Source organism: Durio zibethinus, chromosome 6 (genome assembly GCF_047325235.1).
Source record: "Durio zibethinus cultivar Kanyao isolate XHJ-2024 chromosome 6, ASM4732523v1, whole genome shotgun sequence".
Classification (NCBI taxonomy): Eukaryota; Viridiplantae; Streptophyta; class Magnoliopsida; order Malvales; family Malvaceae; genus Durio; species Durio zibethinus.
In genome coordinates, this window is record NC_143167.1 from 2,674,045 (window position 1) to 2,687,040 (window position 12,996).

The 12,996-nt window shown below is 35.0% G+C and overlaps 3 protein-coding genes across 7 annotated transcripts; 2 read left to right on the plus strand and 1 right to left on the minus strand.

The window, feature by feature from the left end:
- The first annotated feature begins 499 nt into the window (after window positions 1–499).
- Window positions 500–4,576, plus strand: LOC111285846 (putative serine/threonine-protein kinase PBL28). Of its 4 annotated transcripts, none has more exons than XM_089761805.1 (9): window positions 500–1,054; window positions 1,324–1,459; window positions 2,279–2,634; window positions 2,861–3,096; window positions 3,273–3,399; window positions 3,488–3,559; window positions 3,663–3,840; window positions 3,936–4,068; window positions 4,210–4,576. In XM_089761805.1, the coding sequence occupies exons 1-9, from the start codon at window positions 970–972 to the stop codon at window positions 4,450–4,452; spliced, it is 1,566 nt and encodes a 521-aa protein (XP_089617931.1). In that variant the 5' UTR covers window positions 500–969; the 3' UTR covers window positions 4,453–4,576. The 4 variants fall into 4 exon arrangements, with proteins under 4 accessions (XP_089617931.1, XP_089617932.1, XP_089617930.1 ...); XM_089761806.1 differs by having other exon boundaries at window positions 917–1,054; window positions 2,361–2,634; window positions 4,210–4,534; XM_089761804.1 differs by lacking the exon at window positions 500–1,054 and having other exon boundaries at window positions 1,077–1,459; window positions 4,210–4,534.
- Window positions 4,479–6,694, minus strand: LOC111285844 (signal peptidase complex subunit 3B-like). 2 transcript variants are annotated; one of them, XM_022875474.2, is made up of 7 exons: window positions 6,573–6,694; window positions 6,014–6,171; window positions 5,846–5,893; window positions 5,519–5,581; window positions 5,192–5,245; window positions 4,966–5,052; window positions 4,479–4,849 (listed from the first exon to the last, which is right to left on the minus strand). In XM_022875474.2, exons 2-7 carry the CDS (start codon window positions 6,137–6,139, stop codon window positions 4,724–4,726), a joined length of 504 nt encoding a protein of 167 aa, XP_022731209.1. In that variant the 5' UTR covers window positions 6,140–6,171; window positions 6,573–6,694; the 3' UTR covers window positions 4,479–4,723. The 2 variants fall into 2 exon arrangements, with proteins under 2 accessions (XP_022731209.1, XP_022731210.1); XM_022875475.2 differs by having other exon boundaries at window positions 6,014–6,168; window positions 6,573–6,674.
- Window positions 6,695–8,226: 1,532 nt separating this feature from the next.
- On the plus strand, window positions 8,227–11,893 carry LOC111285843 (protein disulfide isomerase-like 1-4). The gene is made up of 12 exons (XM_022875473.2): window positions 8,227–8,852; window positions 9,086–9,215; window positions 9,445–9,610; window positions 9,700–9,818; window positions 9,943–10,023; window positions 10,184–10,270; window positions 10,409–10,483; window positions 10,578–10,646; window positions 10,743–10,823; window positions 10,913–11,047; window positions 11,284–11,340; window positions 11,440–11,893. The coding sequence occupies exons 1-12, from the start codon at window positions 8,281–8,283 to the stop codon at window positions 11,608–11,610; spliced, it is 1,743 nt and encodes a 580-aa protein (XP_022731208.2). The 5' UTR covers window positions 8,227–8,280; the 3' UTR covers window positions 11,611–11,893.
- Window positions 11,894–12,996: the final 1,103 nt, after the last annotated feature.

The following is a 12,996-nucleotide window of genomic DNA, read 5'->3' on the forward strand; positions in this document are numbered from 1 at the left end:
TTCGTTTTCTTTATCCACATAATGTTGAGAATCATACGTGTCGCTTTTTGTCTATATCCTGTACGGCTATACTTTTACCGAATTGTATTGTTTTATTCAAACAAAACACATAAATCTTTTGAAGATTTAGGTGGAGCCTGGAAGTTTATTAGATTATGTAGCATGAGAGATCAGTATACGGGTTAATGGGTTATATAAAATTTCTGTGGATGGTCTGGCAATCATTTTTCTTGCCTGACAGTTGACCACTTTATTAGATTCTCTCAGGGAATCTTTTAGGATTTGTCATGCCAAGTGGAGATTTACAGACATGAACATTGCTGGCCAGTGAACGAAAACCAGAGACAACTATATCTGTCCACTTCAATACAGACAGAAATTTTTTTAACTGTTCTTTTTACTAGCTTAGCTGGAATTTTCAGTAAAGAGAAGCATTATTGTTCAATCAGACATTTTTGATGCAAAGTTTTTCTAGTACCCATCCAGCTCACTGATATACAAAGTTTGAATTACCAGAAAGTAACATAGAAATTTGTGCTACATGAGTACCATAACCATTCCTCTTGTCATCATGCAGATTCCTCTAATTTATTTACTCTTGCTGAAGCTTTCTCCCTTCCTTTCCAACGAGCCTGTTCATTTTCTTGTGAATGGCCTTTATCTATTTGGTTACTTTTGATGAAGGTTTATCTGTCCTTTTCTACAATTTTGTGATAAGAAAGGGTCATTTTTTAAGGGTTGTTGCGTAGTTACTCAAGACTCTTGTTATCCAGAAAATGTTTTATTCTCAATGATGTAATTGTAAATCCTTAACTGATACAAGTGACAATAGGCTTTATGTATTTGGCACATTGGTGGTGACTATTCAAGGAATGAGGGAGTGCTTTTGAGAAATTGATGTGATTCTGTTTAGAGTGCCCAGAAAATGTTTGGTCAATGGAGGCTCCAATGGAGTGAGGCTTATTGACGATGCGCTTGTTCTGGTGGCATCGGCTGCCACTGCTTTTACTGATTCAACTATTGCAACCCAACCGTCCAAGTCCCAAGCTCTACAGTAAGCTTTCTTTGTTTTGTTTCAGAATAGCAATTTCTTACGTACCATAAATTTGAAACTGTAGCCAAGAGATTAGAACCTCCAAACCATTCATTTGCTATAATTTCTCTGTTCAAGGAAATAATCAATGATTCTTGGATTATTGCCTAATCCACTTACACCCTCTAAATGTCATGATTGGAATTTGATTTTCGGAATGAATATACCAGAGTCCCTCGATTCATTCTTGACATTATCTTTGTTTCGACCATATTGTTTGTTTGCTGCAGCTGAAGCTTTACTGATTTGCAAGAGCACAGTTTGCACTCCTCAGCTAACCAACAGTAGATTTGGAAGGTTCCCCAGCTTGAGGCAATGGGCATATGTCAATTGTTATCAAACAGAAGATGCGGATGTTGTTTCCTGGTAAGCTCCTTCTTTGTTTCCTGCTTAGACATACACATGCCCACTCTGACACATGCATGGTTGGATTTTTATGCAGTTCTCTTCACTTTAATAATATATTGATATCCTAATCTATCAGAACAGTTAGAATAGAGCACTTAATATGACACTGTCTTACCGTGTATTGTGCAAACAACAAGAACCGACATTTACATGATCACAGGATCAGGCACCAGGTATCAAGCAAGCACAGAACTTTAGTACTGGAGAAAATCCTCTAAATGTGTTGGTTGTCTGTCCAAAATAGTTGTGTTTATTTTTATGGAAATGCTTTCATGTCTGCATACTTATAAATTAACTATACATATTGATTGAAACATTCTAATAAAAGACCTGAAAATCTCAACATGCGTATTAGCATGACCTGGTGAATTATATCACTGATGTCTTCCATTTGTTTGGACTTCAAACTTCTCTTCTAAGTCTCAATAAGAGCCAAGTTAGTGCCTTCTTCAGTAGCTAGCTACATGAAAATTTTTTTCTTTGGTGCTTCCTTGTTGAACACCTGAATCCATTTTGATGGCGGTAGCCATGTTTCAGCATTTTGGTCTTTCAAACATGATCTGATACAATTATAATAACTCATTTCTGAGTTTAGTGGTGGACTTGAATTTAATATTTCCGTCTTTTCTTTTATACCATCTGCTCCATTGACAGAACGTTTAATTTCATCTCAGATTCTGAAAGACTGTTTTGAGTTATAACAAGCTGTTTCCTCAATTCTTTGCCACAATAAAAAAAATACTTGCCATAATATCTTGGGATCCTATTCTTGAACAGGATTCCTGGAATCTCTCACATATCTCTTCCAAGTAGATTAATTGAATTGTTCTCTTTTGCTCCAAATTTCATCTCCTCGAAGTCTCCAATTCACTTTCAAGAGAAGCCCTCTAAATCAAGACACAGAAGGGTAGCAGCAGCTTCTGTGGATGGAGAAAATAGTGTTCCAACACTCACACCTTTGCAAGCAGGTGATAAGAAACCAAGAAAACAGACACTTGCTGCCTTAATTGGGGGCGCTAGTGCAGCTCTGCTTGTGGTGATCATTTTGGTGCTTGTGTATATCTGCTTGATGCGTGTTAAAAGATTCATGAGGAGAACATCTGATACAGCATCTTCCCTGCCATCTCCTACTGGTAAGCTTATCTTCTTAACACAAGAAGATCTACTGGTTACAATTATGCTACCACTTACCACAGATAGCTGCCTTTAAGGATCTTCACAGTCAGGTCGTGTGGTAGTGGATCTTGAACTAGCGTTCTTTTTTCAGAATGATGACTGTGAATGCATTATTCAGGTTTCCTGGACCATAAGGTATACATTTTAATAACAGAGTTTCCCCTCTCTCTTCTCTCTGAGCAGTTGAGCTGGAAGGAATTAAAACTTCCCACTATGCTGGTGCTCCATCTCCACATGATACACAAAACCTAAGGCAACTATCAATGTCAGAGCTGGAACATGCTACACACAACTTCAGTCAAAGTAATATCGTTGGTGAAGGTCGATTTGGTTTAGTCTATAAAGGACTACTTCAAGATGGAGCTATTGTGGCAATCAAAAGATGTTTAAATACCTCGGTTCATGTTTTCCTTCGTGAGGTAAAATATCTATGCCATACTGATGCTGGAGAGCCTAAATGATGTTTAGTTTCGTTTAAGCATTACAAAGATCTGATAGGAGAAGAAATGACCCTAGATATGACCTTTCTTAGCATCTTAAAACTAGTTCAGTGGCAGAGCTCATGACTATGTTGGTCTGGGTGCAATGCATGCAGGTAAAGCAAATAGCTCAAGTCAGCCACAGGCATCTTGTCAAGCTTGTTGGTTATTGTGAAGATGGTCACCAGCAGTTTCTAGTCTATGATTATATTCCTAATGGAAATGTTGGAAATCACCTATATGGTAATATTTCTTTTACATATATTTACAAATTTCGAATGTCAAAATGCAAGCTAATCCTAAGGTTCTTTTTCCCTGTTCTTTTTTCCAGATAGTGAAGGTTCACCAACTGGAAAACTAAACATGCGGCAAAGGTTATTGATTGCTCTAGGTGCAGCCAAAGGTACGTTTACCAATTTAGTGCTCCAACCCCACTTTTTTTTTTTTTCTTATACAAAAACATTATAGGCATTAGCTTTCTCAACCCTACTTTATATTTGGACCAGGAATTGAATATCTTCACAGTTTGGCTCCTCCTCTCCTGCACATGCATTTCAGAAGTAGTAATGTTCTTCTAGATGACAATTTTACAGCCAAAGTTTCTGATTATGGATTGTCCAAATTGGTGTCTGAGGATCAATTTTACGCATCATCTTCAGCCATTGACTGCTTTCTTGATCCAGAGTAAGCAAATCCCCCTCCTTGAAACCCATTCCATACTTGATCAAATAGTCTGAAAACTTCCTTACGCATGTCTAATTCATCCACTTTATCTGAAGGTTGTCCGCATCAAAGAAATTTTCAGTGCAAAGCGATGTGTATAGCTTTGGGGTCTTCCTACTGGAGTTGACTAGTGGACGTGAAGCACTTTGGATGGATGAGTCAAACTCAGAACCAACGTTAATCATGCAGGTTTGCAGAGTTCATCTTCCTCCAATACGTTGTTTGGTCTTTTACATCTCACCACCTCGATTATCATAGCACCACTGTCATGCATTTATATTGTACAAGTAACCTTCCATTCTTACAAGAACCTCTTCTTTTGTTTTGAAGGCCAAGGATTCCGACAATCTAGTCAATTTTGTCGATGAAACCTTAGGGGACAGGTCAATGCGTGGTGCAAAACAGATAGTGGAGTTAGCATTACAATGTATTGAGATTAGTCCCCGAAGACCATCCATGAAAAGCATCGTTGAAGAGCTAGAACGAATTCAGGAGAAAGAAATTGGCCGTTTAATTTTTGAATCAGCTGAGGAGATTGGTGCAGTAACACTTGGAAGCGAGCTCTTCAAATGAGCTCTGCTTGCCATTGTATGTTTCCCTTTGTAGTAATCATTCTTTTATTGAATTTATTGATTGTAATTACGAAATTCTCACAAGCAAATTGATTGTATATATATATAGCAAAATGAATTAGACTAAACTTTCTAATTCAATTGAGCTATTAATGTCTCCCAGATATAGAGGAGGCTACATCTCAAGTCCTCTGACTCAGCTGAGCTACAAATATCCGCATATAGAGAAGGCTAAAGTTACAGCAACCTCAAAACATACACCCAAGAAAACCTTATCTATATTCCTCTGGCAAATTATAACCGGTCATGACGATTTTGTCAGCAAACATCTTTCCAGTCTTAGGCATCACATGCCAATGCAATGTTAAGTTGAATTCTTTGCCCCGGAGACTGTTTCCCTAGATTTGGAAAAATTAAAGAAAAGAGATAATTAATTCTCGTTTGCAGGAAACCCCTAATTAATTTATGTAAATCTAGATGAACAATAACAAATTACTTCATCTTAATGGTATACCTGATCAACAAAACGATACTTGTTTGAGGTATGGATCCAAAACTTTGCATGCTCTTTGGCAGGTATTATAGCATCCCAAAGTGACACCTAGAAAATACCATGTCAAAAAGAATCAATAAGTGGACGTATTTTCTGCCAAGACCCAAACAGAAACAGCCTCAGCCTCAAAAGAGTAATATCGGTCGGAGACTCAAACAGGTAATAACCAGAGGCATTTAATCTTTACCTGATTCAAGGAATTCTTTGGGGTTTCGTACTCTGCTGCTACAAATATAAAAACCTGTGATGATCAACAAGGTGATGATATTTAAAATCTGCTTCAAAAGGATGGATGATTATGATAAAAGAACAGCTAACTGAAAAGGGAAGCCTAAGAATATGACCAGTCTATCAAAAATGGAATTGTTCGATTACAAATATGAAATTTTTCCCAAACTCCATCATCAAAAGAATTATCTCAATTATCTCATGCACCAACAATATATACAATGGAAGAAGCAAATGGTAGGAATATCCAAAAAACGAAAATATAAAGATCCATGAAGAAGCAAACCTGTTTTGTGTTCCATGTAAACAATGATTGTAAATCAGCTGATATATTCATCGTCAGGCTGACCTACATAAAGTCAAAAGCATTTACTTAGAATTGACCAAACTATCAGCAGTCGCAGCCTTCCAGGATAAAAGCCGAACAACGGCTAAAAATATGAGAATATGAACCCAATGAACAGATTAAAAAGAATGGGGGAGGTGGGAGAGTAAGATAATGGAGATATCAACGCAATAAAGACACATAAACAGGCAGTGACTAAACACAATTTGACCAATTACTGGAAACAACATTACCAAATGAAAGATAAGGTAATGGAGACAACATTACCTCATCATTCCCCTGTGGCTGCTTCTGGAACCAATTAATGTTCATAATCTACAGTCACAGCCAACAAAATAAAAAATAACGAAACAATCCAAAAAGGGTTTATGAAAAAGAGAACCAATCATGGATCTAAACACCAATCCAAAGATGAGTATGTGCGTAAAGATGGACCTGGATTTCCGCAGAGGGAGATGGAGTGTTGAGGTTGTCGGAGAGAGACGCGATGGCACACATTAGCGCCAGAATCGTCACCGAAAATGTTAGCAGAGCATTTAATCTGTACCCAAAAGAATGCATCTTTTCCTCTTCCTTTACTTTGTTTAATCCTACTGTTCCCCAGATTTCAGTTCAGTTCCTCTGTTTACTAGGGTTTGAAGTATGATAAACCAATATATATATATATATATATATATATATATAAATCTAGCAAATATTTCCCTTCCACTACTATACATCCCTCAAAGACTTTATTATAATTATTGCAAATTAATCCTTCATAAACCTACTTTCAAAAAAAATTCAGCAAAACCCATCACCAAAAGGAAAAACCCAGAATAAAAATCAAATCAGACTAGGGTTTCAAATTGTGAATCGGGGTGAGGGAAGATCAACAGAAAAAACTTTAGAGAGTAAAGTCGCCCACAGTCAAAATCAACGAAAACGCCCACAGATATAAGAAATTTATATAAAAAATGACAAAACAATAAAGAAAAAGGTTAGAAAATTTTACCAAAAGTGAAGAGAGAGGAAATTGATGCAGAGAAAGTTAAGGCTTTGTCGGGAAGAAAAAGGAAGTGATTGAGAAGTTCGGAAACAGGTTTTATACTGTGTATTTAACTTCATGGAAAAACAGTGCGGGAATGATGAGATTTTGAAGTTCTATTGGGGTTTCGGTGAAAAAAGCTAAAGAAGGTGGGTCAAAATGAAAATACTGAGAAATGAGGGGTGAGCCGTGAGCTAGTGCAGTGGGCTGTGGCCATGGGTCACATAAGAAACCGAATTAAAACCTCGGTTTCTATGGCGTATTTTTTTACTATTATTTTTAAAAAAATAAAAATACTAAAAGTAAAGAACAAATAATAAAATTATTAATCAAGTGTAACTTTAATTAATTCAAAAACATTGAGAATTGATTACTTATTTCAAATTTTTAATTTTTTTATTTTTACAAATTTAATTTGATTGAAGATCACTCTAAAAAATTAGATTAATAAAAATTTACTTAATTTATTAATAGAATATTAAATTTTTAATCAAAATTTATATTTGGTCAATTTTAAATAAAAAATATATAATAAATGTATTATTCTTTAAAAACTTATATGTTAGTACTTTATAAGAAAGATTAAGAAATTAATGTTCTAAGTAGACTTATACATCAGTCCGGCCACTTCCCCAAACATATAAGTTTGACTCAGTTTGTAACAGATTTTTTAAATCAAAGCTCAACTTTTGTTCCACATGCATCATTACTTCATTAAATATATATTTTTTGTTAACTTTATTCAAAATTTTATTTATAATATTTAGACATTTTTATAAATTTAAATTAAAACCATACATAATTATACTATTACCAAATCCATTGACATTTCTAATTGCATTAATCAATACCCATATTTACGTTCTTCACAAACTCGACATTGAGAATCTTGACTTTTGTGACCATTTCTTTTGGTTCTCTTTTCATGTATCGTATGTCTCAATGTTGAACCAAATTCTTGTTGACCTTCAACCCAAAATTACGATGTTGTTTTAATCTCGTGTTCATTTTTTAAATTTGTAGGGAATTTTTTACAGTATCGCTTCAAATATATTACTACGTCTTTAAAATTTGTCATCAAAATCTAAATGGGGAGAGATATTTGGTTACTCTAACTAAATTATATAGCAAAGTAACGAATGATCATGACACTAAATTAAGCATATAATAACTTCTAAATATATGTAAATGAGGTTGTTTTGATATACTGGCAATAGATTTTTTTATTTATTAAATAAAAAATAAAAAATGATGATGGTAGAGTTTGAATTTTTATTTTATATATATTTAAATTTTTTTAATTATTAAATTAAAAAATTGAAGATTACTGACAATAAATTTTTTTATTTCACCTATCGATTATTAAAAAGATTAAATATATTTTACTTATATTTTTAATTAATTTTTTTTAAATGGAGCATTTTGTCACAACTCTCTCATTTAATTTTTTTATTATATGAGTCAGAATCCAGCGAAATCCACATGATTTGTCAGAACGATCAAGGCCAACTGAAAGAATAAAACACCGTCGTTTTCACTTAGTTGCTGACTTCTTGCTCATTTTGACTTCTTTCCATTTCTGTCCCTACTAATCTATAAACCCGACTCAGATCTCTCCTCTGTCCAAGCTTCTCTAACATCTTCGATCTCTTCTCAACTCCCCATTGCGGCAGAAATGGCGTCGTTTCGGTGCTTTTTAATTCTCTCCCTCATATCTCTCCTTCTCTTTTCAACTCTCACCCCTTCTTTCTCCAAGACTGCTAAAAACGACGACGCTGAAGACGACGAGGATCTCCGCTTCCTCGAAGAAACGGAAGGCAAAAACGACGCAGCTTCTTCCCACTCCCATTTCAACGAAGAAGACAACGACGATCAATACTCCGACTTAGACGACGACGACTTCGGAAACTACCAAGATTTCGACGACTCCGATTCGGATCCGTACAAAGAACCGAAAGTCGACGACAAGGACGTCGTCGTTTTAAAAGAGGGAAACTTCAGCGAATTCATCGAAAAGAACAAGTTCGTGATGGTAGAATTTTACGCGCCTTGGTGTGGACATTGCCAGGCGTTGGCTCCTGAATATGCGACGGCGGCGACGGAGTTGAAAGGAGAAGGAGTGGTGTTGGCCAAGGTGGATGCCACGGAGGAGAATGAGCTGGCACAAGAGTATGATGTGCAGGGTTTCCCTACTGTTTATTTCTTTGTTGATGGAGAGCATAAGCCTTATCCCGGTGCTAGAAACAAGTAAGTTTCGAATACAAAAACATAATTAGGATCTTGGGTTTTCGACTATCTGTTACTTCTTGAGTTGGTGATGTTAATTTGGTTTTGGTTAATCATGCAAAATGCACAAATTAGAAATTTCTATTTGGTTTCTTATCTGGGTTCGTTTCTTAGCGTATTATCTGTGTTTAATGGAAGGTTTAATTTTAGAAAAACAATGCTAGGGACTAATGATTTATTCATTGACAATTCAGGGAGGCGATAGTGACCTGGATTAAGAAGAAGATAGGACCTGGTATATACAACATTACCACCGTGGAGGATGCTGAACGCATTTTGACTTCTGAAACTAAAGTTGCCTTGGGCTACTTGAATTCTTTGGTGGTATGATTTACCTTTGGCTTGCTATCTTTTGGGGTGTGATGTAGTTTTAATACCCCTGCTGTTTTAATCAACATCTTTCGATTGTGATTCAAAGTTTTGAGACACACAAGGTTATTGAGTCTTTGTATCATCATATTCGTGACCCAATCATCGATGTTTAACATATATAAAGAAACCCCCTTCTAGGATGATGTTGTAATTCAGATTTGGCCTGTTCTAATGACAACAGGGTTCTGAGAGTGAGGAACTTGCTGCTGCTTCAAGACTTCAAGATGATGTCAGCTTCTATCAAACTGTGAATCCTGATGTTGCGAAGCTTTTCCACATAGATCCTCAAGTTAAACGACCCGCTTTGGTCGTACTTAAAAGGGAGGCTGAAAAAATAAGCCACTTTGGTTAGTGTTCTAGACAGATGTAATATTGTTTGGAATCTTAATTCAGCGTTCTTAGGGGGTATTTTATATCCAATTTTTTCATCTTGCAGATGGTCAGTTTGTCAAGACTGCAATATCTGAGTTTGTATTTTCCAGCAAGCTTCCTTTGGTTACAATATTTACTAGGGAAAGTGCTCCTTCGATTTTTGAAAGCTCAATTAAGAAACAGGTGTGCATGTTATAATTTTGCGATTCTTCCTACTTGTGAATTTTTGGACAGCATATGCCTTGAATTGAGCTTTTTAACAATTTTATGATTGTCTTATTGACACATAAGAATCTTCTTCATGAAGCTGTTGTTGTTTGCCACATCAAACATTTCTGAGAAGGTTAGCCCAGTATTCCAAGAAGCAGCAAAACTTTTTAAGGGAAAGGTAACTTCAATTCTATAGATCAAATAAAAGTATTCTTTAGTATTGTACGTGCTGGTTTTAATAGACTGTTGACGTATACCATGTCCGAAAAGTTCTCTATTCCTGTTGATGATGACTTCAAGAATTGTTACTAATTTGTATCTTGTATGCTTACTTGCAGCTTATCTTTGTTTATGTGCAAGTGGATAATGAAGACTTTGGAAGACCTGTTGCAGATTATTTCGGTGTCAGTGGAGATGGTCCCAAAGTAAGTCTATCTTATCCCCTCAAAAAAAAAATTGTTTTTTGGATGGAATATGCGGATGGAAGGGGGAGATTTGTTGTATCTCTATTGGCAATGAATTTGATGTTCACTGTTCATTTATGGTTTTCTTTTATCACACAGATCCTTGCATACACTGGAAATGATGATGCTAGGAAGTTTGTCTTTGATGGAGAGGTGACATTGGATAAAATTAAGGTGGTATCTCTCTCTCTCTCTCACCATTTTATGTTTATCAGTCTCTCATTAATGTGGTTGGTTGACTAAATTTTATGGTTCTACCTTTCTGTAGGGCTTTGGAGCGGATTTTTTAGAAGACAAGCTTAAACCATTCTATAAGTCAGACCCCATTCCTGAAACTGTAAGTATCTTTTTCCTGTGGTTGACTTTGTCATTGTTGATTGTAAGCTAACTTTCTTTTTTTTGTTTTTTTATCCCAAAATTCTATTTGACACAGAATGACGAGGATGTGAAAGTAGTGGTTGGCAATAACTTTGATGAAATTGTTTTAGATGAGTCCAAGGATGTCCTTCTTGAGGTAATCTTGTAGCCCAATATGAGAAAAAGAAAACTCATTTAAATCTTTCTTTTAAATGGGCTTATTCTGTTGAACGCTGTAAATACCAGATCTATGCACCTTGGTGTGGCCATTGCCAAGCATTGGAGCCAACATACAACAAGCTTGCCAAACATCTTCGAGAAATTGACTCTCTGGTTATTGCCAAAATGGATGGGACAACAAATGAACATCCTAGGGCAAAGGTAAAATTTAAATCAATCTGCACTTCCCACTGATAAAGCACTTCTTACCAGATTCGCCGATGAAGCACTTCTTACCAGATTCATGGGTGATTTGTCTTATATTTACTTGTTAAGTTGGCACTACCTGAAGGAAAGATAGCAATAACCTGTTTTAAGTAAAAGGATAAGATTCAAATGCCATTTTGCACTCGGGCTGAGAATGGGATTTCATGATAAAAAGTTGTTTATTTTTGCAGTCTGATGGGTTCCCCACGATTCTGTTCTTCCCAGCAGGAAACAAGAGTTTTGATCCTGTAAGTACTATATTCTCTTCTGCCTCTATCAATCCATCTATGACATATCGTTTTCTCTCTCTAAAATATTGAAAATTATTGCATGCTGCGCATTGGCAGATAACTGTGGACACTGACCGCACTGTAGTGGCATTATATAAGTTCCTCAAGAAACATGCTTCAATCCCTTTTAAACTCCAAAAACCAGTTTCAGCTCCCAAAGAAACCAAGACTTCTGACTCCAAGGAGAGTGACAAGAGCAGCAGTGCGGATTTGAAGGATGAGTTATGACCTGATCAGAAGGATTCAAATTGAGGATTTTAAATCACATCCCAAGTAATGTGCCTTATATGTGTTATCAATAGTTAGAAAAAGGGAATAGCTATAAGATAGATCCAAAATAGAAAAGAGGAATCCGAAAATTGTCATGGTCGTTCAAACGTTAGTCCCAGACCTTTCTCTTGTCGAGAAGAAGAGGGAAACCAAAAGGGTGTATTTGCATTTGGTCATTGTTTCAACTATGTATCTCTGAAACGTATTCTGAAAAATAAATGGCTCCTTCCTTATTACCCCATATCTGTTACCATCTTTTGCTGTCACGGCATCATGGCAGTTTGCCCCCAGTTCGGTCTTACGTTGGTATGGATTTCAGTATGGGTGATAACATTTGGGATCAATTTCGGTATGGTTTTTGAAATAATGTATAATATTATAAATTTTTAAAATTTGATTCAAATTTGAATTTATAATTTTTTCAAACGGGTATGATTCAAATTAAATTTTATCAGGTTCATTGATTTTTAAATTTTATTTTAATAAAATTTTTAATATATTTAAATAAATTTATTTTATAAAAATTTTAAAAAATATAAAAATTAATAAAAATAAATAATTTAATTTAATTTGATTTTTTATATTTCGATTTAAAATTAGATTTAAATTTAATATATACATTTAATAATTAAATTTAATTTAAATTAAATAAAAAATAATTCAAACTGAATTAATTATTACAATTTTAAATCGATTTTAAATTTTTTTTTTAGCCTTAAACTTCAGATCCATTTAAAAATAATTTTCTTCCATTGGTTTTGAATCGTTAGTGCACAAAGTAGATCCCAATAAATTTTCTTCTTCTGATGTAAGACCTAAATTCTTTTAGCGTACAAGTAATGACAAAAGGGAATACGGCGGGGTCTGAGGATGCCGGGCATGTGAAATCATGTGCCATGGGCCATGAGACTTGGAATCTACTGAGTATCCTCTTAAAAATTTAACGCGTACATTTTGGCCCATGACTACGAGCTCATGACTATCTTGAACTCTTGATTATTAATAATTAAAAAAAAGATTGCATTGCCTAATTTATACACTTAATAATTACTTTTACTTATTTGGAAAACTTAAAATTATATTCATAATATGGTATCAAATACTTAATAAGTTTATTTTTTTTAATTAAAGCTTTAGTACATTGATATTGGTCACTACAACTATATATCTTGATATATGTATAATATTATTTGAGGAAAAAAAATATTTTGGGCCAGAATTGAGGAAAAAATTTTCGAACTCTAAAAAAATAATGGATTATATACCGATCCTCAAGTCAAATGCTTGAATGCATTATATTCGTCAATAGTATTGTGCTTAAAACAGCACTTGGATTTTAGTTAA

Coding starts and splice junctions, on each gene's coding strand:
- LOC111285843 (XM_022875473.2), top strand. CDS start 8,281: ATGGCGTCGTTTCGGTGCTTTTTAATTCTCTCCCTCATATCTCTCCTT. Junction 10,024..10,183: donor CAAAACTTTTTAAGGGAAAG/GTAACTTCAATT, acceptor GCTTACTTGCAG/CTTATCTTTGTTTATGTGCA. Junction 11,341..11,439: donor GAAACAAGAGTTTTGATCCT/GTAAGTACTATA, acceptor GCGCATTGGCAG/ATAACTGTGGACACTGACCG.
- LOC111285844 (XM_022875474.2), bottom strand. CDS start 6,139: ATGCATTCTTTTGGGTACAGATTAAATGCTCTGCTAACATTTTCGGTG. Junction 5,246..5,518: donor TTACATGGAACACAAAACAG/GTTTGCTTCTTC, acceptor TGATCATCACAG/GTTTTTATATTTGTAGCAGC. Junction 4,850..4,965: donor AGTATCGTTTTGTTGATCAG/GTATACCATTAA, acceptor TTCCAAATCTAG/GGAAACAGTCTCCGGGGCAA.
- LOC111285846 (XM_089761804.1), top strand. CDS start 1,182: ATGATTCTTGGATTATTGCCTAATCCACTTACACCCTCTAAATGTCAT. Junction 1,460..2,278: donor GATGCGGATGTTGTTTCCTG/GTAAGCTCCTTC, acceptor ATTCTTGAACAG/GATTCCTGGAATCTCTCACA. Junction 3,841..3,935: donor GACTGCTTTCTTGATCCAGA/GTAAGCAAATCC, acceptor CTTTATCTGAAG/GTTGTCCGCATCAAAGAAAT.